General features: G+C 53.2%; 9 protein-coding genes across 9 annotated transcripts; 3 read left to right on the forward strand and 6 right to left on the reverse strand.

The window, feature by feature from the left end:
- Window positions 1-50: 50 nt before the first annotated feature.
- UHO2_02112 (uncharacterized protein) lies at window positions 51-3101 on the reverse strand (the record flags this gene model as incomplete). The annotated part of the gene is made up of 1 exon (XM_041559549.1): window positions 51-3101. The coding sequence occupies one exon, from the start codon at window positions 3099-3101 to the stop codon at window positions 51-53; it is 3051 nt and encodes a 1016-aa protein (XP_041415483.1).
- Window positions 3102-3735: 634 nt separating this feature from the next.
- On the forward strand, window positions 3736-5358 carry UHO2_02113 (uncharacterized protein; the record flags this gene model as incomplete). Its single annotated transcript, XM_041559550.1, has 1 exon — window positions 3736-5358. One exon carries the CDS (start codon window positions 3736-3738, stop codon window positions 5356-5358), a length of 1623 nt encoding a protein of 540 aa, XP_041415484.1.
- A 135-nt stretch (window positions 5359-5493) lies between these two features.
- On the reverse strand, window positions 5494-7572 carry UHO2_02114 (uncharacterized protein; the record flags this gene model as incomplete). Its single annotated transcript, XM_041559551.1, has 1 exon — window positions 5494-7572. One exon carries the CDS (start codon window positions 7570-7572, stop codon window positions 5494-5496), a length of 2079 nt encoding a protein of 692 aa, XP_041415485.1.
- Window positions 7573-9118: 1546 nt separating this feature from the next.
- On the forward strand, window positions 9119-10873 carry UHO2_02115 (uncharacterized protein; the record flags this gene model as incomplete). Its single annotated transcript, XM_041559552.1, has 1 exon — window positions 9119-10873. One exon carries the CDS (start codon window positions 9119-9121, stop codon window positions 10871-10873), a length of 1755 nt encoding a protein of 584 aa, XP_041415486.1.
- A 234-nt stretch (window positions 10874-11107) lies between these two features.
- Window positions 11108-12475, reverse strand: UHO2_02116 (uncharacterized protein; the record flags this gene model as incomplete). Its single annotated transcript, XM_041559553.1, has 1 exon — window positions 11108-12475. The coding sequence occupies one exon, from the start codon at window positions 12473-12475 to the stop codon at window positions 11108-11110; it is 1368 nt and encodes a 455-aa protein (XP_041415487.1).
- A 334-nt stretch (window positions 12476-12809) lies between these two features.
- Window positions 12810-14522, forward strand: UHO2_02117 (uncharacterized protein; the record flags this gene model as incomplete). The annotated part of the gene is made up of 1 exon (XM_041559554.1): window positions 12810-14522. One exon carries the CDS (start codon window positions 12810-12812, stop codon window positions 14520-14522), a length of 1713 nt encoding a protein of 570 aa, XP_041415488.1.
- A 301-nt stretch (window positions 14523-14823) lies between these two features.
- On the reverse strand, window positions 14824-19545 carry UHO2_02118 (uncharacterized protein; the record flags this gene model as incomplete). The annotated part of the gene is made up of 1 exon (XM_041559555.1): window positions 14824-19545. The coding sequence occupies one exon, from the start codon at window positions 19543-19545 to the stop codon at window positions 14824-14826; it is 4722 nt and encodes a 1573-aa protein (XP_041415489.1).
- Window positions 19546-20283: 738 nt separating this feature from the next.
- Window positions 20284-22593, reverse strand: UHO2_02119 (uncharacterized protein; the record flags this gene model as incomplete). The annotated part of the gene is made up of 1 exon (XM_041559556.1): window positions 20284-22593. One exon carries the CDS (start codon window positions 22591-22593, stop codon window positions 20284-20286), a length of 2310 nt encoding a protein of 769 aa, XP_041415490.1.
- A 954-nt stretch (window positions 22594-23547) lies between these two features.
- Window positions 23548-25485, reverse strand: UHO2_02120 (uncharacterized protein; the record flags this gene model as incomplete). The annotated part of the gene is made up of 1 exon (XM_041559557.1): window positions 23548-25485. The coding sequence occupies one exon, from the start codon at window positions 25483-25485 to the stop codon at window positions 23548-23550; it is 1938 nt and encodes a 645-aa protein (XP_041415491.1).
- Between the last annotated feature and the right edge of the window lie 2457 nt (window positions 25486-27942).

Raw genomic sequence — 27942 nt, forward strand, 5'->3', positions numbered from 1 at the left:
TTGTGTCTGAACAAAGATTGAGATTGGCTGAACAAACACACGTGAAGTGACTAGAAAACAGATCTTCGAGTCCGAGCCGAAGAACTAGGATCAACCCTGCGTCTCCTTGTGCTTGTACTTCTACCAAAACCAGCAAAATTCCCATCATCACCGCCACCATCCCCTCCTCCATCGTCACTATCGTCGTCTTCATCATCGATAATCGTCGTTGTCATCCTTCCCTTTGTTGCTGGTGTTGCCTTTCTCCTACTCGTACTCGTTGGAGGGGGCATTCCTTCATCACTCTCCGCAGCTAGCGCTGCAATGGGTCTCTTCCTTCCCCTCCCAGCTCCTCCCGCTGCGGGTTGAGACCGCAATCCATGTTGACGCCTCATCAAAGTAGTCATATCTGCTGCATCCTCGTCTGATTCCATTGAATCGAGGTCCAGGTGGATGGCGCTATCCTCCCCTGGACCTGGATCCAGCGCGACTCTGGTCTTGCTTTTGGGCGGACGAGCTGAAGGAGTTTCCTCATCAGAGAGCGCAAGTCGTGAACCCTTCCTTTCGCCCCTCGAAGTCGCCAGAGAACCCGCTTCATCCTCCCAATAACTCTGTCCCAATCCATAATCGTTACTCTCAGGTAGAACCATTTCCACCCCCCTCCTCCCACTCCCACTCCCACTCCCTCTCTCGCCCGTCGCCCTCTTCCCTCTGAATTTTTTGAAATTAGGAACATCCCCCATATTTTCCCCAGCCCCATTTCCACTCGCATCCCTCTGCACCTTTTGACGAATAAGTGGCACAAAATCAACCTGAACAAAGTTCCCCCGTACATGAATCTTTAATTCTTCCTCAGCCATCGCTTTGAACGCTTCGTAGTCTTCATCCACCCCTCCGCCCCCTGCTGTTTTTTGCTGTGTACCACGAGCGAGGTTGAGAGAGGCTTGAGTGGAAGAGGAGGGTTTGGCGATTTGAAGACGGTTAAAATCGGCATCGAATTCGTCCATTTTTTTGCCTTTGGCTCGTTGGGTGTTGAGCGCTTGGAGGAATTGTGGTTGGGTGTCTGGTTGCGCTCCTTTCCCCAGGCCAGTGTGGTCGAGTGATGGGTCTGTGCGGATCACACGCGGTAGTTCAACTGCTGGTTGGGTGGATTCAGGTGCGGGTTCAGTAGCAGGGGAAGGCGCAGTTGTCCGAGGGCGTTTTGAGCTTCTCTCATTGCCCCTCGCAGCGTGGTCGGTTGGAGGTTGTGGTTGAGGAGGGGACTTGCGCTTCCCACTATCAGCCGACTGCTGTGCTTGACTAGCGTCTGAAACCTGCGTTTGTGCACGATCTTCTTCATCCAGATCCATCCTGAACCTTCTGCTTTTCGGAATGGAAGATCCTGCACCAGCATCGGTAGAGAGTGATGCGGAAGCATCAGCAAGATCCATGCTCTGACCTGCATCTGAACGTAAGATGGCATCAAAGACGTCGCTTCTTCGATGTGTTACCCGACTTGCGCCAGTGCGGCGTGTTAGCCCGCTACGCTCTTCGCGGGTGAGCTGTGACGATGCTTCTATACCGGCCTCGACAGAGCGGCTGGCTGAGGCGGTAGTGTCCATGGCCACGTTAGCCGAAGCGTTTGCTTCTGGGGTACCTCGGGTGAGGGGCTCTTCGGCTTGGTGTGCAGGCTTTCGTGTGCGACGTGTGAGAGGTCTTCGCTGTTGTTCGGTTGCTGTACTCGGCGGTTCTGCTGTCGCGGCTGGAGGTTGTACTTGTACAGGAGCCGCAGTAGCTGGTGGATCCATTGCAGCTCGCTCTGCAGGTATCTCTGGCCGAGTCGGACTGCGCTCCACCCTTTCAACAGCCGTCACATCCGCCGCAACTTCCTCTTGAGCAGCCGGCGCTGCTCCTTCAACCTCCCCATCCCCCTCCCCATCGCTCACAGTGGGTATCGTATTCAAATGTGCCCTAACATCAGCCGCAAAAACAGCATTCGTAATCGCATGAAACCCACTTGGCATAGCAATCCTCAAATTCCTACATGCCACCTTACACCCTTCCTTCCATCCCTCTTCATCATGAACCGCACCCACCAACACCACCAACCCTTCATCGGGAGCCTCACTTCTCGCTTTACTCCCACTATTCCTCCAATAACTCAGCGCGCTGTTCTTGTACGGCATCAACAACTGTGCGAAATCCGCCTTTGTCTTCAAGCCCTCTGCTTGTGGGTTGTGCGTGAACACATGGGCTCCGGCAACGCTGAGAATGCTCTTGTAGATCGACAGTTCCCCTTCTTCCACAGGGAGGGCGAAGAAGACACAGGTGGTGCCTTTGAGCATGTGCGTGCGGCGTTCTTCCGGTAGGAGCTTTGCATGCATGTCAGGGATTTCGGATAGTTCTTGTTGGTCGATGGAGGGTTGGTAGGTGGTGAGATCGGGTCCGGTGAAGGAGGTTTCGAGGGAGTTGGGATCGTGGCGTGGGAGATCGGCTCGACGGAAGAGTTCGGTGAAGTAATCGATGGTGACTATGGGTCGAGCTTGGAGCAGTGCGCAGAGGACAGATTCGGTGGGCTTGACTTGGATAAGGCAAAGATGTGTGTAGCCGTCCATCCAGCGAGACTTGGCGGGGGAGAGATGGATACCGAGCTTCAACGCAGCTTGGCGGAAAGGTGCAATAGCGTTCTCTTTGATCTTGGCGGCAAAGCAGATCGCCATTGGCTTCCACACCAGCCGTAGTGAGATGGTAGTAGTGAGTGCAAAGAAGTCTCCATCTTCGAGGACATGTTCTTGGTCTGCGGGCACTTGCACTTCGGTAGGATCTGTTGAGCCGGAGCGACGAGATAGTTGGGTCACACTAAAGGTCTTGCGGCTTTTGTTAGCCTCGAAGCGGATATTGACGCGAGGTCGAAGACGAACATCGTTATGAAAGGATAGTGGGTCGGTGACGCTGTTGACTTGGCTCGAGATGGTGTCTTCGGATGCTACGGTAATGTGACAAGATACACGAGAGACGAACTTGCTATCGATGACAATGTCGGCGGGGATCTTGCGACCGAGAGTATAGGTCTGACCGTATTTGAGAAGCTTGCTCAGCTCTTGGCGGCTGTCTTCGGCGAAGCGCCCTTCTAGCAGCCACATGAGCCTAGAAGTTTATGTCGCGATCATGTGATGGTGCAGTGTTGGACGATGGTGTTTGTAGGCGAACAAAGATGAATCATCAGCTCGAAGCGAGACAAGCGCGGCTACACCAAAGAGTGGCGCAGTTGAAGGCCTAACTGCGGCTGAGAAGGATGAGGTGAGTCAAGTGTCTGATGGAGTCAGGTTTGTTTCTCTGACTCGTACAAGTTGGACCCTACTTGTTCTTCTCTTGGAGGAAAGAAGCTGAGTTGTGTGTGTATGTGTGTGTGTGTGTGTGTTTGTATGGTGTGTGTGTGTATGTTTGTATGGTGTGTGTGTGTGTGTGACTTTCTTGCAGCAAGTTGAATGTGGAGTAGCAGATCGCGAACCCGATCTGACCGATTCCATGATCTTAAGTTGCCCGCTCGAGCCAACAACGAAAGCTGCACGGAATTCCAGCCGAATCTACACGCGGGCTCGGACAAAGAAACACGCAGTAGCAACAGCATCAACAGCTGAGCCAAGTCGGGAACAACATTCCAGATTGCGTCTGTTTCTCTCGTGTATCCATCTTTTGAACCTCTCATCTCTCTCTTTTGCAGCGTCCTAACCGCTTCACCATAGCGCACGATCGCGCGGCTGGGTGTAGGCCACGATGTACAACCACCACTCACAAGGCCGTTACGGCGGCTCAGGCTCTCGTTCCTCCGCCCCCGCCCTCGACACAGCACCGCAAGGCGCCCTCGGAGCACTCGCTGACTGGGCCGCTCGCAATCTCGACCCAGAACTTCAATCCTCGCCCGTATCCGTCTATGTCGAACGCTGCTGTCATCCCGCACTATCCCAACCCAATCTCGCCCTCAACCTCGAACTTGCCGACTATGTCAATCAGAAGAAAGCCAATACTCCCCGAGAAGCCGCTTTCGAAACCGTACGCAAGATCAACTCGCGCAATCCTCATGTCGGCATGCTCGGCCTCTCACTCCTTGATATATTGGTGAAGAATTGCGGGTATCCGTTCCATCTTCAAATTGCAACAAAGGAATTCTTGAATGAGATGGTGAAACGGTTCCCCGAGAGACCACCGGTGTTTCCCTCGCCAGTGCAGAGTAAGATCCTGGAGTTGATTCATGAATGGAAGTTGACGCTTTGTGTCACGTCCAAGCATAGAGAGGATCTGGTGCATATCAGGGATATGCATCGGCTATTGACGTATAAAGGGTACAGGTTCCCAAATGTCGATTCTAGGGCAGCAAGTGTCATGAACTCGGACAACAATCTCAAATCACCCGAAGAGCTGGAGGAAGAAGACCGCGCTGCACAAGGAGCAAAACTTCAAGAATTGATTCGAAGAGGAACTCCAAAAGATCTAGCACAAGCTCAAGAGCTCATGAAGATCATGTCTGGTGCCGAACCCGAGAACAAGCCCGATTACTCTAAACAAACCCAAAGAGAGCTCGATAAAGTTCAATCCCGAGCTATCTTGCTCAACGACATGCTCAATAACGCCAAGCAGGGGGAGAAGTTCGTTCAAGGTGACGCATATGACCAGATCGCAAGTCATCTAAGGAGCGTCCAACCAAGGATCCAGAAATGGATCGGAGAGGTGGAAGAGAGTAATGATGGATCAGACAACATGGATCGTCTCTTGTTGGTCAACGATTTGATCAATCAAGTGGCGGAAAGATGGGAGCAGTTTAAGAAGGGCAACTTTGATGCGAAGGTGGAGATCGATCCAAGCATTGATCCGAAGAAAGGGGGTGCTGATGCTGTGCCGACGGCTAAGATTAGTGATTTGATTAGTTTCGATGATCCTGAAGAACAGAGTAAGGGGAAGAGTGGAGCGGGGGGTAAAGATGGAGGGTCGAGTATTATGGATGACTTTGCTAGTCTGACGTTTGACGATGGACCCAGCGCTAGCACAAACAACAATGATGGCAAGAGTGCGGTGCCGACGGGATTGGGCGGTTTGCCAGCAGATCTTTTCTCGAATGATAGCGGAAGCTCGACACCTCAATCCGGTAACCCTGCTTCCGGGTTGGGTAACTGGGGTGCATTGCAGTTGCCAACCACTGCTACTTCTACTTCGACGAGCCCTCGCATCCCAGAGACTGGTGGTGCACAGCAGCAGGGTCAGAGTTTGATGGACTTGCCTGCTCCACTCACTCCTTCTAGCAGTGCCGGGAAATCGAACGGCCAACAACAGCAACAACAACAGCAGCAACAGAAGCCAAAAAGCAACGATCCATTCGCTGATCTAGATGCCATGTTCAAGTAGCTTTCTTCCAATTTTTCCGCAATGTTGTTCATCCCTTGTCACAACCTGATTCATTCGCTCGTGAGATGCTTGCAAGTGTGTTTCGTGAGTAGATGCGTTAGAGTAGAATGCAGAACAACAATGCTACAGCTATGACTATTCGAGCTCAATGGGAGCATCAGCGTTAGTTCCGTCTTTGAGACACTTGGACTCCTTTGTAGCTTGTATCTTTTGCTTCTTCTCCAGAGTACTTGCTGGCAAGGCTGCAGCAGCCGGTGCGGCATCATCAGGATGAGGCCGTTTCTTACCAGTCACAGTCGTCGCTGCTGCGGTTGCGGTCTTGAGCGGCTTAGTAGGAAGATGTACAGCATCAACAGCAACAATCACGTCATCGTCATCATCTGAATCGTCGTCATCCGCTCCACCGTTCTCTTCCACCTTCGCTCTTGGCTTGGGCTTGCTAATCTGCGTAGCCAACACCTTGATCTTCTCCTCCCCTTCCACCTCACCGACGGTAATGATGATGTTGACCGCCTGCAAAATCTGATCTTCATCCATCACCGTCAATATCGACCCTTCACCCAACCCTACCTCGTTCAAACTCTTGTCCATATTATCATCAAAATCAGGATCAGCCAAGATCCGAGTTCCATCATACACCACCAGCTCCTCGTCCCCCATGCCAAGCTTCTCCTTCACTACCTTCTCCACTACTTCCTCCAGCGTGACATCCTCCAGGCTTGAAATGGAAATGGGGATGTATACATCTTGACAAATTCCACATCGCGGGTTGGGCGCAGCGGGTGGCCAGCTCGTCAACATTCGACTGGTTCCACGAGCTAGCGATACGAATCGTGTTTTGGACCAAGACCCGCTGAGTGCGTGGAGAGCTTGGATGACGAGCATACCTGCAATGATGGCGTTGGTGGAAGCGATGGCGGGGATGATGTTGCCTGCCATCTGTTTGACTTCGAAGCGGGTTTTGCGGTCGATGTGGTAGACGATCGAACGGAGATTGGAGGTGGCAGTGACAAAGTTGAGGGCTTGATCGTCGTCTTTATCGAAGGACAGGGGATGGGTAGGGTCGGCGGCGGAACGGATTGCAAGGGAGGTGACGGAGGAGAGGAAGAGTTCGACGTTGTCTTGCAAGGTGAGGGTTCGCTGATCACGGAGGGTTGATGGATTGATTGTTGTTGCTGGTCTTGTTACTGTTGCCAGTGCGGATGCAGCATCGTTGCTGGCAGCAGGAGCGGAGTCATGGGTTGAGGAAGACGCAGCAGCAGCTGGAGCCTCACCCTTGAGTGCATCCTCGAACACAAGCGGTACAGGCTTAACGGGACGATGCGTCCACATCTCCTCCATACCCAATAGACGTTCGATATCGTTCTTGTAGACTTTGTTGAAGATGCGTTCTGCCACTTTGCGAACGGCTTCCTTCTCACCATTCCTTGCTGCCTCCACCAGTGCAGCTCGGATATCCCGCATCTCCCTCTGCTCCTTACGCAGACTGTTGATCTGCTGAGCATCCTCTCCATCTGCAACAGCCTTATCCAGCTCCGCGTCCTCCGTCTCATCATCCGAGCCGAAGAGCTGTGTAAACAACCAGTTCTTTGCCCAAACAATGCAGTGGATCGGAGTAGATGGCGTTGAACGGATGGTACAAACCGGAAAAGTCTTGGGCGTCGGTTTCTCGACACAGTCATAGCATTCAGTAAGGCCACGCTTGATGGGCTGCACTTGACCAAGGAAGCCCGTCGTGCCACTCTCGATGAGGGGAACATCGGCAGCAATGCACATCTTGTTGACCCATCGTCGAGCATCCAGGTTGTCGAGTGCATTCATGACGAGATGGAAACCTTGGAAGTAGGCGACGCCGAAGCGAGGCTCCTTGATATTGGCATGGTGAGCAACGATGTTGACGAGCGGATTGAAGGAGGAAGCAGTCTGCTTGGCTACGATGGACTTGGGCTTCTTGATGTGCTGCTTTTGAAAGAGGAACTGGCGGTTGAGGTTGGACAGGTCGATGGTGTCGAGGTCGATAATCTCGATGTTGCCAAAGCCGGTGAGAACAAGATTCTTGAGTAGCTCGCAGCCGATACCACCTGCACCGACTACGAGGACTTTGGCGGTGTTGATGCGGTGGAAGATGTCATCGCCAAGGATATCCTTGGCGAGGGCATAGCGAGCTGGCTGCGCATCGCCGTTTTGGATTGAGGTGGATGCTGCGGCTGTCATGAGGGAGAACAGCAGCAATCGTCGTGCGCTGAAAGCCTCTGAGTGACTACCCGGGAGTCGTGAGAGCAGACACAGTGGAAAGGTCGGAGGAATAGAGGAGTTGCGAAGACGACGAAGTGACTGTGGCGCGTGATTGTGGGAGGAAAAAGTAAAGCTGGAAGAAATGCGATCTTCTTGGGACAGTGGGAGGTCTCATTCAATTCTGATCTATAGGTCAGAGGTAGCCGCTCAAAGCTTTGAATGTGACTGATCTTGGCGTGTGTGCTCAGCGGACACGAATTTGTGTCGTGTTTGTGGAACAGCGGAGCGGAAAAGTGGAGGGTTAGCAGCTAAGAAAACAGGAAAACAGGTCGCACAGCCGCTGTCACAAGGCTTCGCTTTCCGCAGTCGGCCGTCGTCATCCAAGGTTTCTCATTCAACTTGAACGTTGAGCTTCAAGTTTGTCGAACTTGAGATTGCCTTGCTCCTCAAGATTGATGCAGAATCTCCCTTGGCCAGTACCACAGCTCGATCACGCAGGGCAAGCGGGACACAAGGCTGTATACATCTGTTGACGTGGCGACGTTGGAAGCAAGAGGCGCAGGCGAGCTTCTGTTCTTGGACCCTTGTTCTTGGACCCTTGCTAAGGCGAAGCCTGAAATGTTAGCTAGCGATTTGCTAACACCCCTTTGGAAGTTGTCGAAAAGCGACGCGAGCGATTGACGCTAAAAGCGCTCATCAGAAAGAGGCAAATTCAGAATTTGGCGGCAGGACACAAAGCGATTTTCGAATTTAGTATCAACAGCAAGGAAAGAGTGACGTTGCCTGTCTGCCTTGTCGGCGTCGCGAAAGGAGAGAGCAAGCGAAGAAGAAGAAGAAGAAGAAGAAGAAGAAGAACCACACAACGCTCAAGAAGAACAGAAGGGAAGAAAGAAAAAATCGCTCGTTCCAAGGTCGCCTGCTCATGGCCTTTTTCAATCCCAAACTGCCCCGCTCTTCTCGCTTCGAAGCTGCTCTGGGAGTCAGATTGCAGAGTTGTAAGAGAGCTTCTCTCCTCGCTCCTCCTCCTCCTTCCTCTTCTCCCAGATCACCGTATCAACCATCACGAACAACAAGTCCCCTTAACCTTCATCTCGAAGCAAACAACGTCAAACGCCTCGTCGACTCTTACTTAATACCAAACAAATACTCTCTCAACTTAAAGCCCCCCACCGGCACTCCATTCATCTCACTCCTGTGCATCCACCAGGAGTCAGCAACCCTGTTGAAAATCACCTCCTTCTCGTCTTCCTTCCATGCCTTCAGACGATTCAGACGATAGTAGTGGTAATAATAGTTTCTGCAGATACTCTTCGTCGTCATTTTCCCCAAGCAACCCTAGCAACATTCCTCGAATTGCCTCCTCAGTGATCCCAACTCAAGCCATTCAAGCTATCCTCTTGCCACTCCCTAAAGCTCCTGATCCGCCTCCCATCTTGCAACATATTCAACATCACCTTCATCTACCCTTTTCCAGCGCCCTCGACCTCCTCACTTCCGCACCACTCTACTTGCACCACCAGCCGAGATGACACCCGCCATCGACCTCGAAGCTACTGCTAACCGTCTCGACTCTTACTCGCCTGCTTCTTACCAGCTGCAGCACCAACACCAACACCATCATCATCACCTCAACCATCACAAGGATACCGCCGATCTCTTGATGGAAGCCAAAGAAGCTCAGCGTATCAAGACGCTCGAGATCATGGATGCCCGTGCTGAGCTTCTTCGATCTAAGCTCCAGGATGATGCTTCCAGTATCACTACTGCTGTCGACTCCAACAGTGGCAGCCCCGAGAAAGTTCAGGAGGACTTCCATGATCCATGCGGTCCTTTCGAAGGACCCGAAAAGCTTTTGGAGCTGTGGTTCGCAGAGGAACCTATCGACGTTAGCGCTTGTCGATGGGACGACCCTGATGCTCGTCCCAACCACTTTGGATTGCGTTCTGTCCCTAAGGCCGTTTGGGAAACCATGCTCGACATTGTCAAGTGCAAAGTTCTCAGCGTCATCGAGAGCTCCCACGTCGATGCTTATCTCTTGAGCGAATCCTCCATGTTTGTGTTCCCGCACAAGCTCATCCTCAAGACTTGTGGAACTACCACTCTTCTCCTTGGTCTCGAGAAGCTTCTCACTATCGCGGCTAAGGCTCTTGCCGGTCTCAACACCTCGGCTAGCTTTGTCAAGCTCACCACTGTCGACTCCAACCGCTCTTGCTCCGACAGCAACAACAGCACCGGCAGCGGCAGCGGCGATGAGCAGGACAGCGATGAAGCATCTACCGCCATGTCCGACTCTAGCTTCATTCAGGAGCGTCAACTCGGCTCGATTGTCAAGCACGCTTTCTACAGTCGAAAAAGTTTTATGTTCCCTGAGCGTCAAAAGGGTCCTCATCGCGATTGGATGCTCGAAGTTGCCGTTCTCGATCGATTCTTCGATCATGGATCGGCTTACACTGTAGGCAAGATGAACGGAGACCACTGGTTGCTCTGGATGGGATGCGAGGGTGCTCTTCAACCCCCCTCTTCCATCTCTGCTGATGCGGCGGTAGAGCGACCCCTTGCCCTCCCCGCACCATGCGTCGAAGATCAAACGCTCGAAATCCTCATGACGCACCTCTCTCCCGCCTCCTGCGCCCGTTTCGTGTTCGACGAAGCTCTCCCTCACCCCACAAACTCCGAGTGTTTCCCTCACAAACCCTTCTCCCCTCCCATCCTCGCCAACGAACCTTCCACCCTCGACAAAGGTCACGCTCTCGGTCTTGCCCTCTCCAACAAACTCGGTCTGACCGATCTTTTCCCCGACACAGAACTCGACGCATTCGCTTTCGAACCCTGCGGATACTCTGCTAACGCCCTCATGCCCCGCGGCGGCAAAAACGACAATGCGGGATACTGGACCATCCACGTCACTCCTGAAGAAGATAGTTCTTATGCTAGTTTCGAAACTAATGTAGCCCTCTGCTCTAACAGTGTCGATAGCGGCGTGGAGGAAGAGGGAAAGAGTTTGAGCTTGCCCACCAATCTGCCTTCGCTGGTGAGAAGGGTAGTGGACATCTTCGAACCGGGGAAAATGTCTGTTACGTTGTTCGTGGCTACTGCGGATGAAGCTGAGGAAGAGGCTGCCGCTGCGGTAGTGGAGAAAGGTGGGCAAGTGGCGCTGACCAATGAGGATATTCTGCACGCCTTGACGTTGAAGGGTTACAAAAGGACGGATAGGATCGCGTACGAGTTCGAGAGATACAACCTTGTTTTCGTCAGTTTTGAGAAGAGGAGGGCTCACTAGATGCCAACCTTCTTCTGCCAAAGGTAGATCGTTAGTTGCTATTTCATGCTTTACCTCGTTCGTTTGTTGATAGCTCCTATTCGAATCAGGCTTCAGATTGGGACAATTCCGATTCAAATGCACATCTTCTTCACGATCCAACCTTGCAATCTGACCCTATATTTTCTCTTTACTCCTCACACATCGTATTGCTGGACCGGGAACCTGAACATTGGAATGCACTTCCATGTCGCGTCAAATCAACCGATTGTGCACAAGGATACCAGCAAATTCATCAATCCCCACACTAGACCCTCCTACTATCCCTTGAGCAGCAGCAGCCCCTCTAATCGCCTGACCACTCTTCCTCTCCCCGTCCTCGCTGGCGGGAGCAAAAAGCTTGGCCCCTTCCTCCACCATCTCTTCGATCTCCTTCTGAGCTATCTTTTCTCTTATATCCTTTACAATCTGTGCTAATTGCTCCGTCCCAACCCTCCTCTGTGATAGTGGCAAGGTAGAAGGGGGGAGCCGATCGAGTAGAAGCTGGAATAGGGCGGCTGCCTTTTCGCGCTGTAGTGGGTTCAAATGGTTTGTCGATCGCATGGTGCGGCCGTCGGAGGAGGGCTTTTGGCGACGTTGACGTTTTGTTGTTCTCTCAGACCCGTCGTCGGAAGGAGAAGGTGAAGGGGAGGGGGAGGGGGAGGCAGCAACACGACCTCTTCTCCTTCGACTAGAATTTGGTGTTGCTGCATCTGTATCGAATTCCCCCTCGCTATCTTCATCGGTCAAATCGCTCCCAGTATCCAAGTTCGCCGCTTTCCGACCTGCTCTCCTCCTTCTCTGTCTAGCCACCGCAAAATCGTCTTCGGAATCATCGGCAGCATCACCGACCATAAACCCACCCCCACCCTCATCCCATCCTTCGGCATCGTCCTCGCCAATGAATCTAGCTGCTTTCTTCCTCCCCTGAACTGCTGCTCGACGAGTAGGTCTCCTCCTTCCACCCTCTTCTTCCTCCTCTCGTTCTGAAGCAGGGTGGGGAGCCCGACTCTTCATCTCATCCAACAACACCGATGCTACCTGCTGAAACTCCTGCCTCCCCACCACTTTTTCCGGTCTCACTCCCGCTGGTAGCCGCCGTCTTGAGGCTGTGGAGGGAACGTAAGCTGTCTCTGCAAAAAGGGAGAGGACTGAGAGATCGGATGAGTCCAAGCCGAGGTTGGCTAGTGCTTCCGGGATTGCGCTGAGTGGGATCGTCTTTACTTTCGTTGCTATGCGGATTGAAGATGAGGATAGTTCGTCATCCTTGTCGTTGTTGTCGTCAGGGAGGAAGCCTCCCCCACCAGCAATGGAGTTTTGATCATCATCGATTATAAAGCCTCCACCACCACCGGAAGTGACTTGATCATCGATAATAAAGCCATCGCCACCTGAACCGGAATCATTGCCATCGATGATAAACCCTCCTCCACCGCCGCCATGAAGTTCGGCCGAGTGTTTGGTGGGGACTGAGTCCGTAAGTGAAGGTCGAGAGTAAGGGTTGGGAAGAGAGTTCGGATCGTCCCCTGCTTCGATTCGATTTGTGCGATATGCGTCATCGAAGGCTGCATCAATGTCGTCCATCTTTACCCTACTCCCTCTGCTGTGTGATACTGGTGCAGGTATAAGCACTTGGTGGAAGGATGGTGCGAGGCAGACTTGAATGAGAAGAAAGTTGAAGGGTGCTGAGTCGCCTGTATGACAAGCTCAAAGTGGAGGTCTAAACCTCCCGTGTGTTAGGCCGCGATCTGAGGTGCGCAAAAGATTCCCGCACGAGATGGCAGTCAGGAAGAAGCCACGCAAAAAAAAAAGTGCCAAAGTGTCACTTGCAATTCGACTCGTCTTCAAAGGGTCCTTCTTTCTCACTTGCCTCCATCAGCATCACTCTCCCAGGCCGGACTTAGACACCATTGTCAACATGGTCGTCCCAACAACAACCAAAGCCCCCCATTCGGGCCCCAAACTCCCCCACCAAGCGCCCCTAGAATCCATCATCAAAGACAAACCTTCACAAAAACTCATCATTTCCCTCTCCCTCCGTCTTCGACGAGGTCAAATCACAACCCCTGAAGCCGTTTCCGAAGCCACCGCAAAAGCCCTCCGCTCTGTCGTATCCTCCGCTAAATACAACTCGATGCAAGAGTTGATCGATATTATTAAAGCCGCTGGACGATACTTACAGCTTTCGCAGCCGGCAGAGCAGAGTATTGGGAACATCACGAGGAGGGTTGTGCATTTGTTAAGGGAGGAAGCTAAAGCAGCATTGTTAGAGGCTCATGAGAAAGAGGTCGAGAGGGGAGGGATGGGAATTTTAGGTGGTGGAGGTAGTGCTGGAGGCAGTGGGGGCGGGAGTTTGAGTAATAGTATTACGGATCTGCATTTAGCTACTGCTTTCGGGGGTGCATCTACAGGGAGCTCTTCCAATTCTGTTCCTCAGCTAAGCGCTAGAAAAAGTGCAGGTCATTCACAATTCCCATCCACCTCCTCAATCTCAAGCACAGATCGCAACGCAACCAGACCAGGACCATACCCACTACGGTCAGCCACCGACTCCACCCATCACGGAGGAGCATTCGTCCATGGCTCATTTTCCATCTCCGATCTCGTTGCTGCTGGAGCTATGGCCGCTTCTACTTCGAGCAGTCTCGCTCACACTCCTAATGATGGAGGAAGCTATGCTTCCACCCCTCACGCTTCCCTCTCTAGAAAAGGCTCGGGGGTGTTTGATGCGAGTTTTACGCAATTCTCCCAGCAAATGTCCAGTGTGAGCTTGGCGGAGGATCCTGCGGGTGAGGCGGAGGCAGAGAGGGAACACAATAATGCGATGTCGAAATTTGCTTCTGCTCCTGCCGCCGACTCGGACTCGGACGAGTCAGAAGAAAGCAAGGAAGAGGATGGGGAAGGGGAAGGGAGATTGGTTACGGGGAAGAAATCAGCCGGGGCTTACTTCCTGAAGCCTCTGTTGATTCAGGCGATTCAGGATCTGATCGACGAATTGGAGACGGTGGATGATAACATTTCCAAAGTCTCCCGCGATCACATCCACTCTGGAGAAGTCATCCTCACTTTAGGCTCCTCCGCTACGGTTCAATCGTTCTTTAGCGCCGCCGCCAAGGATCGCAAATTCACCGTAATCGTCCCCGAAACAGCACCTTCTTTCTCCGGCCACGACCTAGCGCGATCCCTAACTCGCGCTGGAATCTCGGTCCTCCTCATCCCCGACTCGTCCATTTTCGGTGTGATGCCTCGAGTTAGTAAAGTAGTTCTCGGCGCACACGCAGTCCTCGCAAACGGCGGTCTAATGTCAAGTGCTGGAGCCTTCGCCACGGCGTTAGCTGCAAAACAACATTCAACCCCAGTAGTCATCCTAACTGGAGTCTATAAGATTTGCCCGGAGTGGAGCAGTATCCAGGACTTCGCAAACGCTTCGAGCGCCCTAGGCCCTGCGGCATTGTTCGAGTACGCTACCAGCAGTAGCATTGTCGAAAATGCCGAGATCGTGGCAAACGCATATGATTACGTCCCCCCACATCTGGTAGATGTTTTTATCACTAATGTTGGCGAACATCCGCCCAGTTATGTTTATCGCTTGGTGAAGGAGAACTATCATGTCGACGACATTATTCTATAGGCTCTAGGGCCAGATCGAACTAGATGGCGGACGGCTTTTAATTCGAAACCATTTCACACAAGTCTTGTTTCTTTCTCTGTGCGGGCGAGTGTGATCTGAGACGAGAAAACGTGCGAGGCAGCAAGCCAGAACACCAGAAATCTCAGGGCAAACTTTTGTTTGCACGCAACGCTCAAGCTCGGGAATCAGGGATGCTGCGTAAAACGATGCAATCCTAAAGCCATGTAAGTATGAGGGATATCTAGGATCGAACATTGTCCATAAGGCGGTATATGTAAACGGAAAAGACAGTGAGATTTGCTCAGAAGCGCTCCTTCGACGCAGTCAAAGCAGACACAGAGTTTGTTCGAACTGGGATGGGCGGTCGAGGAGCAGTTGTGGTGCCTGATGACTTCTGTGGACTGCTAGCCTCTGTTTTGCTGTGCAGTGTGGATTGACCTTGTTCTTCTGTTACAACTTTGTCAGTTGCGGGCGCAGAAGTCGTTGTCGGGTCCGATGACTGCTGGTTTGAGGTAGAGCCTTGCATTGCCGAAGCATCCAGAATCGTTGGCTTGTGATTCGTCGGCGTTGCAGCATCATCATCCGCCCCAGGAGCAGAAGAAGGTGGAGTTGAGTGGGTCGAACTTCCCGCTTTCTCTGTCCTCTCTGCTATGGATAACGAGCTTCGACCGTGCGTCGACACTGATCCCTGACCTAAGGGTACAGTTGCAGACAGAGGTGAATGTCTGTATGGCAGCGGCACACTTGGTGCGCGTGGGATTGGCGATGGACTCCTAGACATCCCTCCTCTGTCTCCCGCAGTTGGCAGGTTTAGACTCAGTCTCTGCCCTTGCTGTGCCCCCTCCTGCTTCGCTGCTCCAGCTTCAGGTCTGACATCCATCGTTGCTGATGGAGATCGTATGTGCTCTTTATCAAGGAAGCTATCGGATACGGCTTCAGCCTCGAGCTTGTCGATGAGCGCATTACTACTCGTACTAGTGCTCGCATGATGATCCAACGGCATGGCAACTTCCTCTACCACCGGTACCTCGCTGCAAATGTAGCCCTTGTTGACGGTCGCGTCGTTACCAGGCAGAGCCGCGAGAATTCTCTGCAGGTCACTAAAGAACTCAAGTCGAGGCAGACCGGCTCTCTTCCATCCACCCAATCTTGAGCCGAAAGCACCTCCTGTTGCTGGACCGCCCATCTCTGCGGCATCGCCATGCACATGTGCTGGAGACAGCTCAACTGGATTAGCCCGCAGTGAGCGGTCACGGTAGACATGCTCAGGATGCAGCTTCTCGTGTACCGTGAGAAGAAGACGGATGAGTTGTGCCCGATTGGACTGGAACTCGAACAGCAAGAGCACGTCGTCGAGTTTGCGTTCGAGCACGTCCCAGACGTCCGAGGGGTCAGGTGTGGGTACTGAGGATCGCCAGCGGGCACGGGTTCGCTCTGCTCGTTGGCGATAGCGGAAGGAGCTACCGCCGCTCATGTGAGGTGGCTCGACTGGAGCAGGTGAGGTGGATGTGGGAGGCAGAGTTGGGTCACCGGAGGGATCAATGGGGGCTAGGAGGCCTAGTGCAGCCAGATCTTCGCGTCGAGCCGTTTCCATAAGATAGTCGAGGGAGACAACACCAAGCCACAACTTCCAGAGATCCATTCTTTGACGATCGATCTTGCAAGCACGAAGGACGCGAAGGACGCGAGCAAAGTTGATCTCGATGAGAGCTTCGCGTGTCAGCTCGTGGCCTTCCGTGGAGGTTGCTGAGAAAGGCTCTTGCAGGCGTGAGGAGCTGGTGTTGCTTGTCAACCCCAACCCAGATGCCGAGGTCTCCCCCTTCTCCACACCATTAGGCAAGGTTGGAGCTTCTCGTGCTTCAGCTCCCTCGAACCGGATCGACTTGCTGGCTCCCAAGAAACCCGACGGGATTGGCTGATGCGACGGCGTCGCTCCGTTCTCGCCTGCTGCAGCACCTTGCCTGTTCAGCGCGCCCAGCTGTCGCTGCTGAAACTTCCTTTCCATCGTCCGCAACGTCGTCGTTGCAAACGCCATGTCCTCATCCTGCAATCTGTGCTTGACAAAGTGCCAGCTGATGAAAGGATTTCTCGCATCCACTTTGTTGATCTTCAGCATAGCCCGCTTGTACGAGCTCTGACTGGCCGTCAGGCCGGTGGGCGCGCGATGAACTCTAGCTTCGCGATCCATAGCGATGATACTCGGCAAAAGAGACTTGAGTTCGCGTATCGTACCCGTGAACTCTCGGGCTTGCTTGCGTGCGCGTTGACGTTGACGCGGGTCTTTGCTCTTGGCCGGGTTGGGCCCGTTGGACATGCCACCAGGTAGGCGACCTGGAAGGAAGCCGGATGAACGTCCGAAAGCGGGAGCGTAGAGCATCTCATCATCTTGGCTTGACGAAGAGTCACTCTCATCTGAGCCGCCAAACGAGCTTTCATCGTCCAACTCGTCATCGCTCTTCCCAGACTTGACTCCATTCTTGCCCGGAGACAGGGGTGTCTTGCCCACACCATCTGGTATAGGAAGATCCTGGACAGGGGTTCCAGCTTTACCCTGCGTAGGCACTGGATCGCCACCCTTGGGCGCATTCGGATTTGTCAATGGCTTCCTTCGACGCAGGCGGATCCATCTCCTGCGCCTCACGAACGTCCACGCATCCGGCGAACCAGTCCACTTACTCGACCTCGCTCTGGCAGATCGCTTGATGGCTTCAAAGCCGTCATCTTCCTTTGTGCTCTCTTTCTCCTGTCGCTTCTTCTCTTTCGCCGCATTCCTTGCATTCATCTCGGCGATGCCATCTGCGCCCGTCTTTGGTAAACCGATCCTGCCATGCGGGAAATGAACGTTGGGCCAGAACCTCCGGCCAAAGTTGCCGCTATACTGCCAACCAGCCTCATCAACATCCCCTGTCATGTCGATAAACCATTCATGATAGGCCCATTCCCACGAAGGATCTGGGAGCTGAGCATTGGCAATGTTGTACGGAGATCGCTTGCCATTTGCAGACGTCCATGGCGAAGGGTCCCACTGAAACAGCGTGCGATAGCTGAACTTGGGAATACCAAAGACCAGCAAACCACGCTGATTCTCGTAAAGCACGTCAAATTCGTACTTGACTTTGGTGGCATCGGTGGGCGCTTCTTGCTGAGCATGCTTGGCGAGCAGTGTGTCGAGCTCGGCATCGGGATCAGCTTTGTTGGCTTCGACTTCAGCTGCATGCTCGAGGGCAGCCATCTCCGCTTCCCACTTCTTCCGACGACGACGCTTGATGACGTCAGGTGCGTGCAAGTACTTGAGGATGCTGTTGCGGGAGCTAAGGATAGAGCGATCAATCATGCTGGATCTGCGCATCGTGCACGTGCCGTCGCCATAGTTGGGATCGTCTTCGTTGTCGACAGTCATGGAGCTTCTTCGACTGCTGGCGATTGTCGCCACTGACTCGCGCCTTACGCCGAATGGGTTGCTGAATGGGTTGCTGCTCCTGGAAAGGGATGGGGTGATGGCAGAGAAGGGCGACATGCCTCGTTCTGCACCGCCACTCTGTGCAGAAGTACTTGGCGGCAGGTCTGTGGTCTGCAACGACAGCTGCATTGGATGCGGCGAGTACCGATCCATCGCGCGACGGTTTCGGCTTTGGCTCGAGGCGTAGTGGAGTCCCTTGGAGACGCGAGAAGAGACCTTGTGACCGAGCTGACCCACTTTGCCATGCATATGGATGAGATCATCGACCGGTTCGCCATTTGCCTTCCTGCGCTGAATCTCGCGTCGAATAAGCTTCTTGCGACGCTTGAGCTGGTCTTTGGTCAGAGTCTCGCCGTGTTCTAGGTTCAAAGAGTTGAGCTGAAGCATGTTGTCGCCTCCCTCATCTGAGTCAGAGATGACAGCGCTGTCATCAAGCTCATCATCACTAGAGGCGTCCGAGACCGAGGAACTAGGAGCCGGCGATGGAAAGCCGTGAGCCTGTGATGGAGATGCGACGATTCCTGGCTCATGAGCATCAGGCTCGTCGCACATTGGACCGGCGATGAGGCTCGAAGCAGAGTCGCTAACTTGCTTGGGTTGTTCTGCTGCTGGAGTGTTGCCTGGACTGTTACCATCGCTAGGCTGGCTGGAAGACATGCTGCTTGGGGTGTGATTGTTCAAGCTTCTCGAGAAGGGTAGAGCCGGATGGTTTGGTGATCCGGGGGCAGGACTCTCGCTTGCTTGATGAGAGTGGCCTTCCTCGTCTACTACTAGCAGCTCTGGACCTGAGCTCGGCGCAACTCGAGACTTGGGGCGATCAAGCCCAGTGGTCGGAGTGCCATCACTGGAGATGCGGGGCTGCCCTTGGACAACTGGGGAGGAGACAGCGCTCTTCAACGCTGCTTCTGGTGGTGGTGTTGCAGTTCCAGTACGGAAGCGCCGCGCCAACGAGCTCCCTGGCCGACCGATCGAAAAGCGAAAGGGTGTATCCTCATTCTGTGGAGACACCTCGGTAGAGTCAGGGTGGTTACGAAAGCGACCTTTGGCGCGTGAGGCAGCATCAAAGACTTTGGTCACAACCGGGTTGCCCATGATCATGAGCTTAACCTCGCCTTTGGTACTAGTTCGGTCGTCATCACGGAACGCATCGTCGCTGCTATCATCGTCGGAAGAGGCGCCATAGGCACGTCTGCGTAGTCGACGGTCATTCTGCCCAGATGCCTTGGCGACCAGAGTGACACCAGTGGACTTTGCCCAATTCTTCTTTTGTTTTTGTGCTTTTGCTATGCGGTCGAGCTTGTCGCGAGCTGCTTGAGCATCTTGGTCTGGAGCTCGCCTCGGTAGATGAGAACGGGCGAGCTCAGGGTTGACTTGGATTCTCGTGCCATCACGCTCGTTTTGAGGACTATCGGTGGATGAGCGGGTATATTGCAAGACAAGCGCGTCTTCCTGCAGTGGGTGGAGGGGTGTTGGTCGGACGGTAGCAAGAGGCATATGTGGTGATGGTGGTGCCTGTGCCGATGTTGACGCCGACGCTGGCGTTGAGCGGCCTGGAGACTGCATTGTTGATATGCTGCCCGAATGCTGATGTCGATGGGACTGTCACGCGGCCTCAGGCAGTTCTGCCGTCAAACCGATGCGAATCAGGTCGAGGCAGGAGCTGATGTTGTGCCGCGCATTGTGCTGTTGGTGGTGGGAGAGGTGCGATGCAAGGGCTCGTGTGTTAGCTCCTTCGCAATGCTGCGCTTGGGTTGATGGCGTAGAAAAGAGTGATGGCGTAGAAGGGGACGGTCGTGATGTTGCACAAGTGTCACTTGACCGATGCTTCCAGGAGGTGTTAGCCAAGAGTGAGAAAGTGTGTTTTGTGACTGCATTCGACACGCAATTCAGGCACTGTCTGTCTGTTTGCAGTGATGTTGAAACGTTGACGCTTCGAAAAAGGCAAAGAGAGGGGCTACGCCGCTGTGGAACGAAGCAACATGCATGTTTCCAGTGAAGCGAGCTCAGCCTGCATTTTATGCCCTTGCAACTCCACTTTACGCGAATCGAGATCCCCGATTTCGGTGTTGAGCTAAGTTAGCAGAAGAAAACATATGACGTTGATTGTAAGAACACTTTTCTACAGCAAGACACCCAATCACTCAAGCGCAACAACACCTTTCATAGCATGGAAGGCTCTCCAGCCTCACAGCATCCGCAAGTGTTCTGAACATGGTTTTAATGATCAAGTCGTAGAGTACAATAGATATGAGTCCTACAGATTACATGCCACGTAAAAAGAGCTCTGATGTGCTGCTTGGTTCATCTGCGAGCGGGCCCAAGGTTCATGTTCAGAGGCGTCGGGCTAGGGGCGCTGTAGGTGTCATCACGATCAACTAGAGGTCTTCCGCCATGAACGGTGCCCATCTCATCGACGTGGCCCCACACCTTGAACGAGTCATCGCCCCTTGCGTCACCAGTGGCAGCAGCTGTTGATCGAGCAGGAACAGCGCTGCTCGAAGAGGTGCCACGAGTGCCCCTTCCAGCTGCAGCCGTACGAGGCTCGGCAGGAGCTCGTACACCAAACAGCGTGTCGTCTTCGATGCTGCGACCAGCCTGCTTGGGTTGATTGAACGACGAGATGGTCGAGCTCGTCCAGCCCGAGTTGTCCGGTTGGCTGTTGTTCCCCGATCGACTGTTGCTCGAGACCGAGTACTTGGCTGCTGAGGAGAGCATCGAACCAGCAATGCTGTCTCCACCGTCATCCGATTCGCTCTCTGACGACTCGTCATCGTCATCGTCGTCATCATCATCATCATCGTCGTCATCATCATCTAGCGGAAGTGGGGCGACCGCCTTGAGATTCAACCCGCCAAAGCGTTGGTGGACGTCAGCAGCTGAGATGGCATCTGCTTCGTTGAGCTCGAGTCCTTCGTCAGCGTCCATCAATAGCGCAGCCGAGCTGGCGTTAGCAGACGAGCCTCCAGGCTGGCTTGCGCTCGGTGTAGCTTCCCTTGCGAGACTGGGACCACGTTTTGTGAGCGTTGGTGGTGTCGGGATCGAGTCTCGTCGCCGTCCTCCGCCACCGCTTTGCTTCTCGCGCTGCTTGAGTTCCTTGCGGTCCATTCGCAGCGGTGTGGCTACAGGTTGCTTGCGAGAGCTTGCTCCATGTGCCGCTTGTGCTTCGCCAGCCCTCGACTTGGACGAGCTCTTGGGCCACACTCTTGATGCTGGGCTAGATGCGCCAACACTTCGAAGTAGGTCATCGACCATCATCTTGGCCGCCTCCTTTGCAGGTGTTTGCGCATATCGACTCTGAGGCACCGAGAACTGCATCGTCACGGGTGGCGACATGCCAGCCGGCCATCCAAGCGAGTCCTCCTTGTCTGACGAGTCCGAGTCGCAATTTTCGTCGTCCTCCGCCTTTGATGACGCCTGCTTACTTACGGACGCAGCCTTGCTGGATTTGGCACCCTTGATCTTGGAGGTGAGCGGAGTCTTGCGCAGATCGACAATACCATCCCACATGCGCACGTTGGGTGGAGCGAAAGGATTCGACTTGGACTGTGAGCTTCGTGGTGTGGCCTGAATCTTGGTGTAGCTCAGACGACCCTTGTTGCGCTTGTGCTCCGAGTCGAGCACTTTGTTGAGTAGAGCATCCTTCTTGGGTGTAGACGATGTCTTCATGCGACCAGCTGATGCCTTCGACGAAGCTTTGAATTGGGGAATCTCATGGAGTGATGAGATGTTGGAACTGTCTGGGTCTCCCTGACGTCCGCCTCGTGCGGCATGCGTAGATCCAAACTTCTCGATGCCCTGAGCCAAAGCTGCACGGTCTCGCTCCGTCTCTAGGTTGCCAAACGCGCCCTTTGCTCCCGCTTTCGAGGATGCCAAGAAGGAGCTCTGATCCATGCTTGGATCAACCATACCTCGTCCAAGATGCGAAGTAATGTCGCGACGCAATCGCTCGAACGGTGATTCGGATGGGTCAAAGATGTTTCCTTGATCCTCGCGATTTCCTGGCTTTTGTTGCTTGCCTCGCGCCGCTTCCCTTCGTGCAGCTGCTGCCATGGATGCGTTGCTGAAGCGGGGCGGTGATGCAGCACGCGCACGATCCGCTGGTGCCTGCTCGACACTCTCGTTTGCTGCGTCAAGCCCATCGGCATCCATACTGTTGGAAGCGATCGAAGCGTCCATATCGGTATAGATGACAGAGCCTGCCTCTGAGGGCGGGCTACGTCCAAGATGGTCGCTGGTGAAGGTGGCGTTCTCACGCGAGTCGTTGCCGGTCTGAGTAGCATCGTCCTGTTGCGAGTTGGCATCGAATTCGGATTCGGTCTGAACATGTGCTGTGAGCGAAACGTTAGCCGAGACCTCGTAGAACGTCTTCCAGAATTTAGCGCCTTGCCAGACACGCGCACTCGCGACGCCGTACTCCTTGACGGCTGGAAGGATGCGTGATGTGACGATCTGGTGGGCAGTAGCAAAATTCTGATCGATCTCTTGTAGTGTGAGTGTGATGGCCTGGTCGAGCTGCATGATCTGCTCGGTAACCGAGTGTTGTTGGTTGGGCAGGGCGGCATTATGGCCCATAGCTGCGGCATGCAGCGACTGGCGTGGATGGAGGGACATGGTGGGAGTGGATGAGCGCTCAACGGCGAGAGCGTATGTAGTTGGCTATTGTAACGGCAGGGCGGAAGAAAGGAGTCGTCAGGCGACGTGATGTGTCCAAGGTGCGATAAAGCAAAGTTAGGGTTCCTTCGATCCTCGTGTGTAGCGGAGGCTATCCGATCCAGAATGGTATTTGCGAGATGAATTGACGAAGAGCTTAGAGGGTGATCATGGTTGACGATGAAGCTTTGCTTGAACTTGAGATCTGTTGTTCTCTGTGTTTTTTTCCCTTTCCTCGGCGCGCGCGTGCAAACTTCCAAGGCACTTGAACAGTGTGTTTGTTGCTTGCAAACAAAGTGTTGTTCAAGCAAAGCGAGACGCGTCGCGGCTTGTTCAGCTCGAGCGACTCAACTCAAAATCGGCAGAGGAGCAGACCAACACTCGAGAGCAACACACATATACACACACACATATACACACACACATATACACACACATATATACACACACACATACACAGCCACAGCCACAGCCATAAAACCCTCGTCAGCCTTTAGTGCTTGCAAGACCGCTCTTATCATCTTACTTATTTTAGTTGTGCAAAGAGTCATCCGGTCAAGATCAGGACTACATTTGAAACGTCACTCTGATCAAACAATACTGACTCGGTCTTTGTATCCAGTGCATTAGAAGAAGAAGACATCGACAAGCAAAAAGCGAATAGTACCTACACAAAAGAGCAATGTTAGAAAACAGGACAGATGACAGAACAAGAAACAGAGTTGCGTGCGAGACCTGGACGACGAGACAAGAAACAGAGTTGCGTGCGAGACCTGGAGGAAGAGACAAGATAGCAGACTGGGAAAGCGACACATGCGACGGTGACAAGGTCATACAGAAGTATGGAAGAGGAACAGACATGGACGAGAGGGAATGAGAGCAAAGTGTATTTATATCAGCGAAGGGATGAGGAAGTCAAGCCTCAATCGCTCCCTCGTTCGCAGCTGCTGTAGCGGCCAGCAGGGAACGCAAGACAGTCTTCATCGTCACCACATGTCTAGGCATGCCGTTCTGCATGACCTCACCAAAGAAGCCAGAGACGAGCATGTTGGCAAAGGGAGACGAAGGCGAACCTGCTGACGAAGCACTCGAGCCAGGAGTCCAAGCGCCTTGGCTTCGGAAAGCGGCCTGCGCTCCCAGCTGCCTAGACATGCCAGCAGACTCCTCCATGGAGAAGTGGGCAAGTGAAAGGGATCGCGGACGATGGGTTCGGGCTCCAGAGGGTGTTCGCAAATGAGCAGACATGGTAGCAGCAGCAGCATTCTTGCTGCCGGGCAGAGAGCTGACAGAAGAGGAGAGAGTTGGCTCGGGTTTGCTGCTCGCTTTGCGCTCTCTGGGTGCGTCAGTGCTACCACCGAGCGCAAAGTTGGGCAGAGCAGGTCGTCCAGCTTCATTCGAGGCAGCGCTGAAGGAAGATCGAGGCGCCGTCCAGAATTGTGTGGAAGCTCGACGATGCTTCTGAGCTGGTGCTGGTGTGAAGCTCACCGACCTGCTGAGCGGCATCATGTCTGCATCGAGCGACAAGGAGGGAAGCTCTTTGCTTGGAGATGCAGAAACGCCAGACAGAGGCGGCGTCATCATCACGCGAGGCTCGTCTGCCACAAAGAGGCCTCCAGCTTCGGTTGCAAGCAATAGCGCAGCAGCTCTGCCCACTGTGGAGGCGTTGCTGATGTAGATGGCAGGGTGCGCATCCTTACCATCAGTGCCTTGAGGACGCCTCGATCTGAGGTTCTTGACCAGTGATGCCAGAGGTGTGGTGAGGATTTTGCGTGAAGACGACCTTAGAATCTCTTGTGAGATCTCACGAGAAGAGATTGGCGAGATGAGACCTCCAACGGGATCCATAACAGCGAGGAGGGAAAGTTGTTCAGACTGCATGCGAACCAGAGCGTCAACTGTGCTCCTGTCTCCAGAGATGAGGGCAGCGGGCTGTTGCAGATCAGTACCTGAAAGGACATTGAGAGGGTGCGAAAGAGCTGTGACCAGTGTTGAGTCGCTCTCAGCCTCAGCGACAAGGAAGGCGACGACATCAGCAGCAGTGAGAATGCCACAGACTGCGCCGTCTTGATCATTGCTGAGATCGGAAACGACAAGGCAGCTAATGTGGTCCTGGCTCAAGTCGAAAAGGATGTTCTGAAGAGGGGTATGTAGCGATGCATGTCGCAGAGTGTTCTTGCCCGAGAGATTGGAGATCAGTGTCGCAGTGACGGGCGTCTTTGCATCGAGTAGAGCGCGAATATCTTCAACTCGGGTTTCGGATTGTTTGGTAGAGGCTTGCTTGAACGAGCCATACAGAGATGGGCCGGTATGAGGAGACGTAGGAGGCGAGGCAAGATCGTGAGGGGCATCAGTGAGCTGTGAAACGGGAGTGCTCTTTGATGCTTGTGGAGCGAAGACAGCAGCAAAGAATGCAGCGAGGTCTTGGAGCCCGAGCAAACCAACACAGTCTGACTTGCTGAGCTTTGATGTGGTGGCCGTAGCTGTTTCAGTGTCAGCATTGTTGCGCTTCAGGATGATCCATGTGTCGGCGTCATCTGACTCAGCAAGACGTTGGCCAGCTGACTCGATGCTGACATTCTCGGGGAAAACAACTAGGCTTGAAGGGGCGCTGGAGCTGCAAGAGAGGACATCTTGTGCTGTGAAGCTCGCTAGTCTTTGGTTAAGCTGAAACGCTGCCGAGGGGTCTTTGGCAGCAGAGAAGGGGAAAGTGGTGCTGTTGGTAGGAAACTGATTGCTCGGCGAGAGATGAGAGCCTGCATCGGAGCGGCAACGAAAGTGAGATCTCGGAGAAGAAGAAGTTGGATGCGACGATGTGGGGATTGAGATGGGTCTTGACTGTGATCGTGCCGCCATTGCGACGAGTGAGCTGTCAGGCGGTTGAAATGAACAGGCAGCGAGCGGCTACCCAGCTAGCGTCGCCGAAGCGTCGAGGGTTGGAGAAGCTGAATATGTGACAGTTACTATCTAGGTGCTCTTGTACCGCGAGGATCCTCTGCGTGTATGCTGGGGGATATCAAATGAGCGATGATCGGGTTCCTATCTTTTCCCTATGGTCTTGGAGAAGTGCTAGGCTCTGGTGTATGGTCCGCTGGTCACTACGAATGGTCTGCTAGAAGTCCTAGTAAGCGGGCGAGGGGAAGGAGGCGATGATGTCGAAATGGCGAAGGTGGTGGAGGATGGAAGAGTTGACGAGGTTTGACCAACGAAGACGGGGCTTTCAAACCCACAAGCGCACACACACACACATTCAGAACACAGAAACATGTCACAGGACCTTGCGGTCAAAGAAAAGGGCTCGGACTGTATGCTGTTTCGACGACTAAGTTACTGTAGCGAAGCGAAGGCGACAGACACCCAAAAAAAAAAAAAAAAAAAAAAAAAAAAAAAAAAGTTGCCGAGGTATACTACGACATCTTGGCGGCGGTGCAGACAAGCTTTGGCTTTGTGGATAGTGCCGAGTGTGGAGAAGAGCCCTGCTTTTTTTTTCATTCTTTCTTGCTGTTGTTCCTCTCAAGACATGCAGCAAGAGCTGAGACAGCGTTCGTCATTCCCAGTGAAAGTCGAAGGAAGCAACTTCTCACCTCTCAGGCCGGCCCAAACTCTTTTCAAGGAGGCCAAAGCTCAGGCAGGTCGGTGGGATGCCTCCTCTTTTTGTCTGGCTCGCGCAAGCTGCAACCAAATGCAGGGCCCAGTGCTTGCAGCCGGTGCATGAAAAAGAAACCAACTTGCCTGGGTCTCGCAGCAGAGGAGAAATGAGCCAAGCCTGGAAAGCTCGCTCACGAAAAGACTCTCAAAACGGCGGAAGATGAAAATTCAAAACGCGGCTGCTAAAGAGAAGGGCTCCAGACTTGCCATTTTTATTTTTTTTGTTTTTTTTTGTTTTTTTTTTGTTTTTTTTTGTTTTTTGTTTTTTTCATTTTTGTTTTTTTTTGTTTTTTTTCCAAGGCTGTTGGTCGAGACTCGCGTTTATCTCTTCGGCAGTTCAGGAGAGTGTCTGTTGTTGCGCTCTGGCCCTTGTTGCCATTGTTCATTGCAGCCGAAGGCGTCGATTTCTTGATTGCGATGCTGAAAGTTATACCAGGGAACGAGAGAAGAGACACATGGCTGCCAGTCTTCCTCTCTCTCTCTCTCTCTCTCTCTCTCTCTCAGATGAAGCCACGTTGCTGTGTCGTCTTATTGTGGCTGCCGTATGCCGTCCAAAGCTAAAAAGTGTTGCATGACCGGCCAATGCGAACCATCAATTCATACCATAGCATAGACAATACGAGAGCATTAAGAAAGATTAAGATTGCGGGATGAGCGTAAAGACAAGGGAATACAGGGTGGGAAAAAGACTTGAAGAAACGGCAAGATTCTGCTAAGCGAGCAACTGCGAGAATGGTGGTGATTGGAGAGAGAGCATTCTGTAGCTGCGCGATCACTTGGCAGAATCTCTGACTACGGATCACATCACACGACTTCTTGTCACGTGATTACCAAACTCCATCTGACACAGAGCAGCAACCATAGCCGAACAATAAGCATGGATGGTGACGCAGCCATCCGCCACTTCCCGTAGCAATTCTGTGCGCCTGAGTGTTGCTTTTGTCTTCTCAGCCTTCGGCAACTTACTGTCTTCATTTCCCTCGTTGTCATCTGAAAGGAACAAGCCACATTCAGTAGATTGAGTTTCGGAAGAAGACAACGGCAAAACAGCCACAAGACAGAATCCAAAGAGGTTTTCCAGACCGGCCTGTCCATCACCGTCATACCACCTCCGTCTTGAGTCGTAGCTTCGAAGCGCTCCTTCTTACTAATGTGACTACTGTAGCGCCAAGGACGTCGAAGAGGAGATTCAAGAAAATGGCATGAAGCACGACTGTGTGGCATGGCTGCAGACCGCTGCTTCTACAGTATGCACAGCGAGCCGTCTCTCCTAGAAGCAGAGTCAGGTGCTATGCGCATTCTCTCTCTGGAGTCTATCGCAGGCTAGATGACGAAAGATGAAGGAAACATTTTAGCCCAAAAAATTCTCGCGACCTAACAAGACGGCAACGGCAAAGGCCACATGACTCTGCCTTGACCGTCTCCCGAATCAAGACTCTGCGAAATGGATCTTCTTCTCCCTTTTTCTCCCCTTTTTCCTCCCTTTTTTCCCCTTTTTTCAGTTGAAGTAGATAAAGCCGCACAAAGCGTGGAGACAGTGAAGGTAGTGCTTACGGCCGAGTAAAAGGCCTGAACATCTTAGCACGGACCACATGTGTCACAACCTACTCAAGGCAAATGCTTTGTTATGCTCCGCAGTCAATGCGGCTCTCCGCCGCTCTTCTT

The sequence above is a fragment of the Ustilago hordei genome, assembly GCF_900519145.1.
Source record: "Ustilago hordei strain Uho2 genome assembly, contig: UHO2_contig_03, whole genome shotgun sequence".
NCBI lineage: Eukaryota > Fungi > Basidiomycota > Ustilaginomycetes > Ustilaginales > Ustilaginaceae > Ustilago > Ustilago hordei.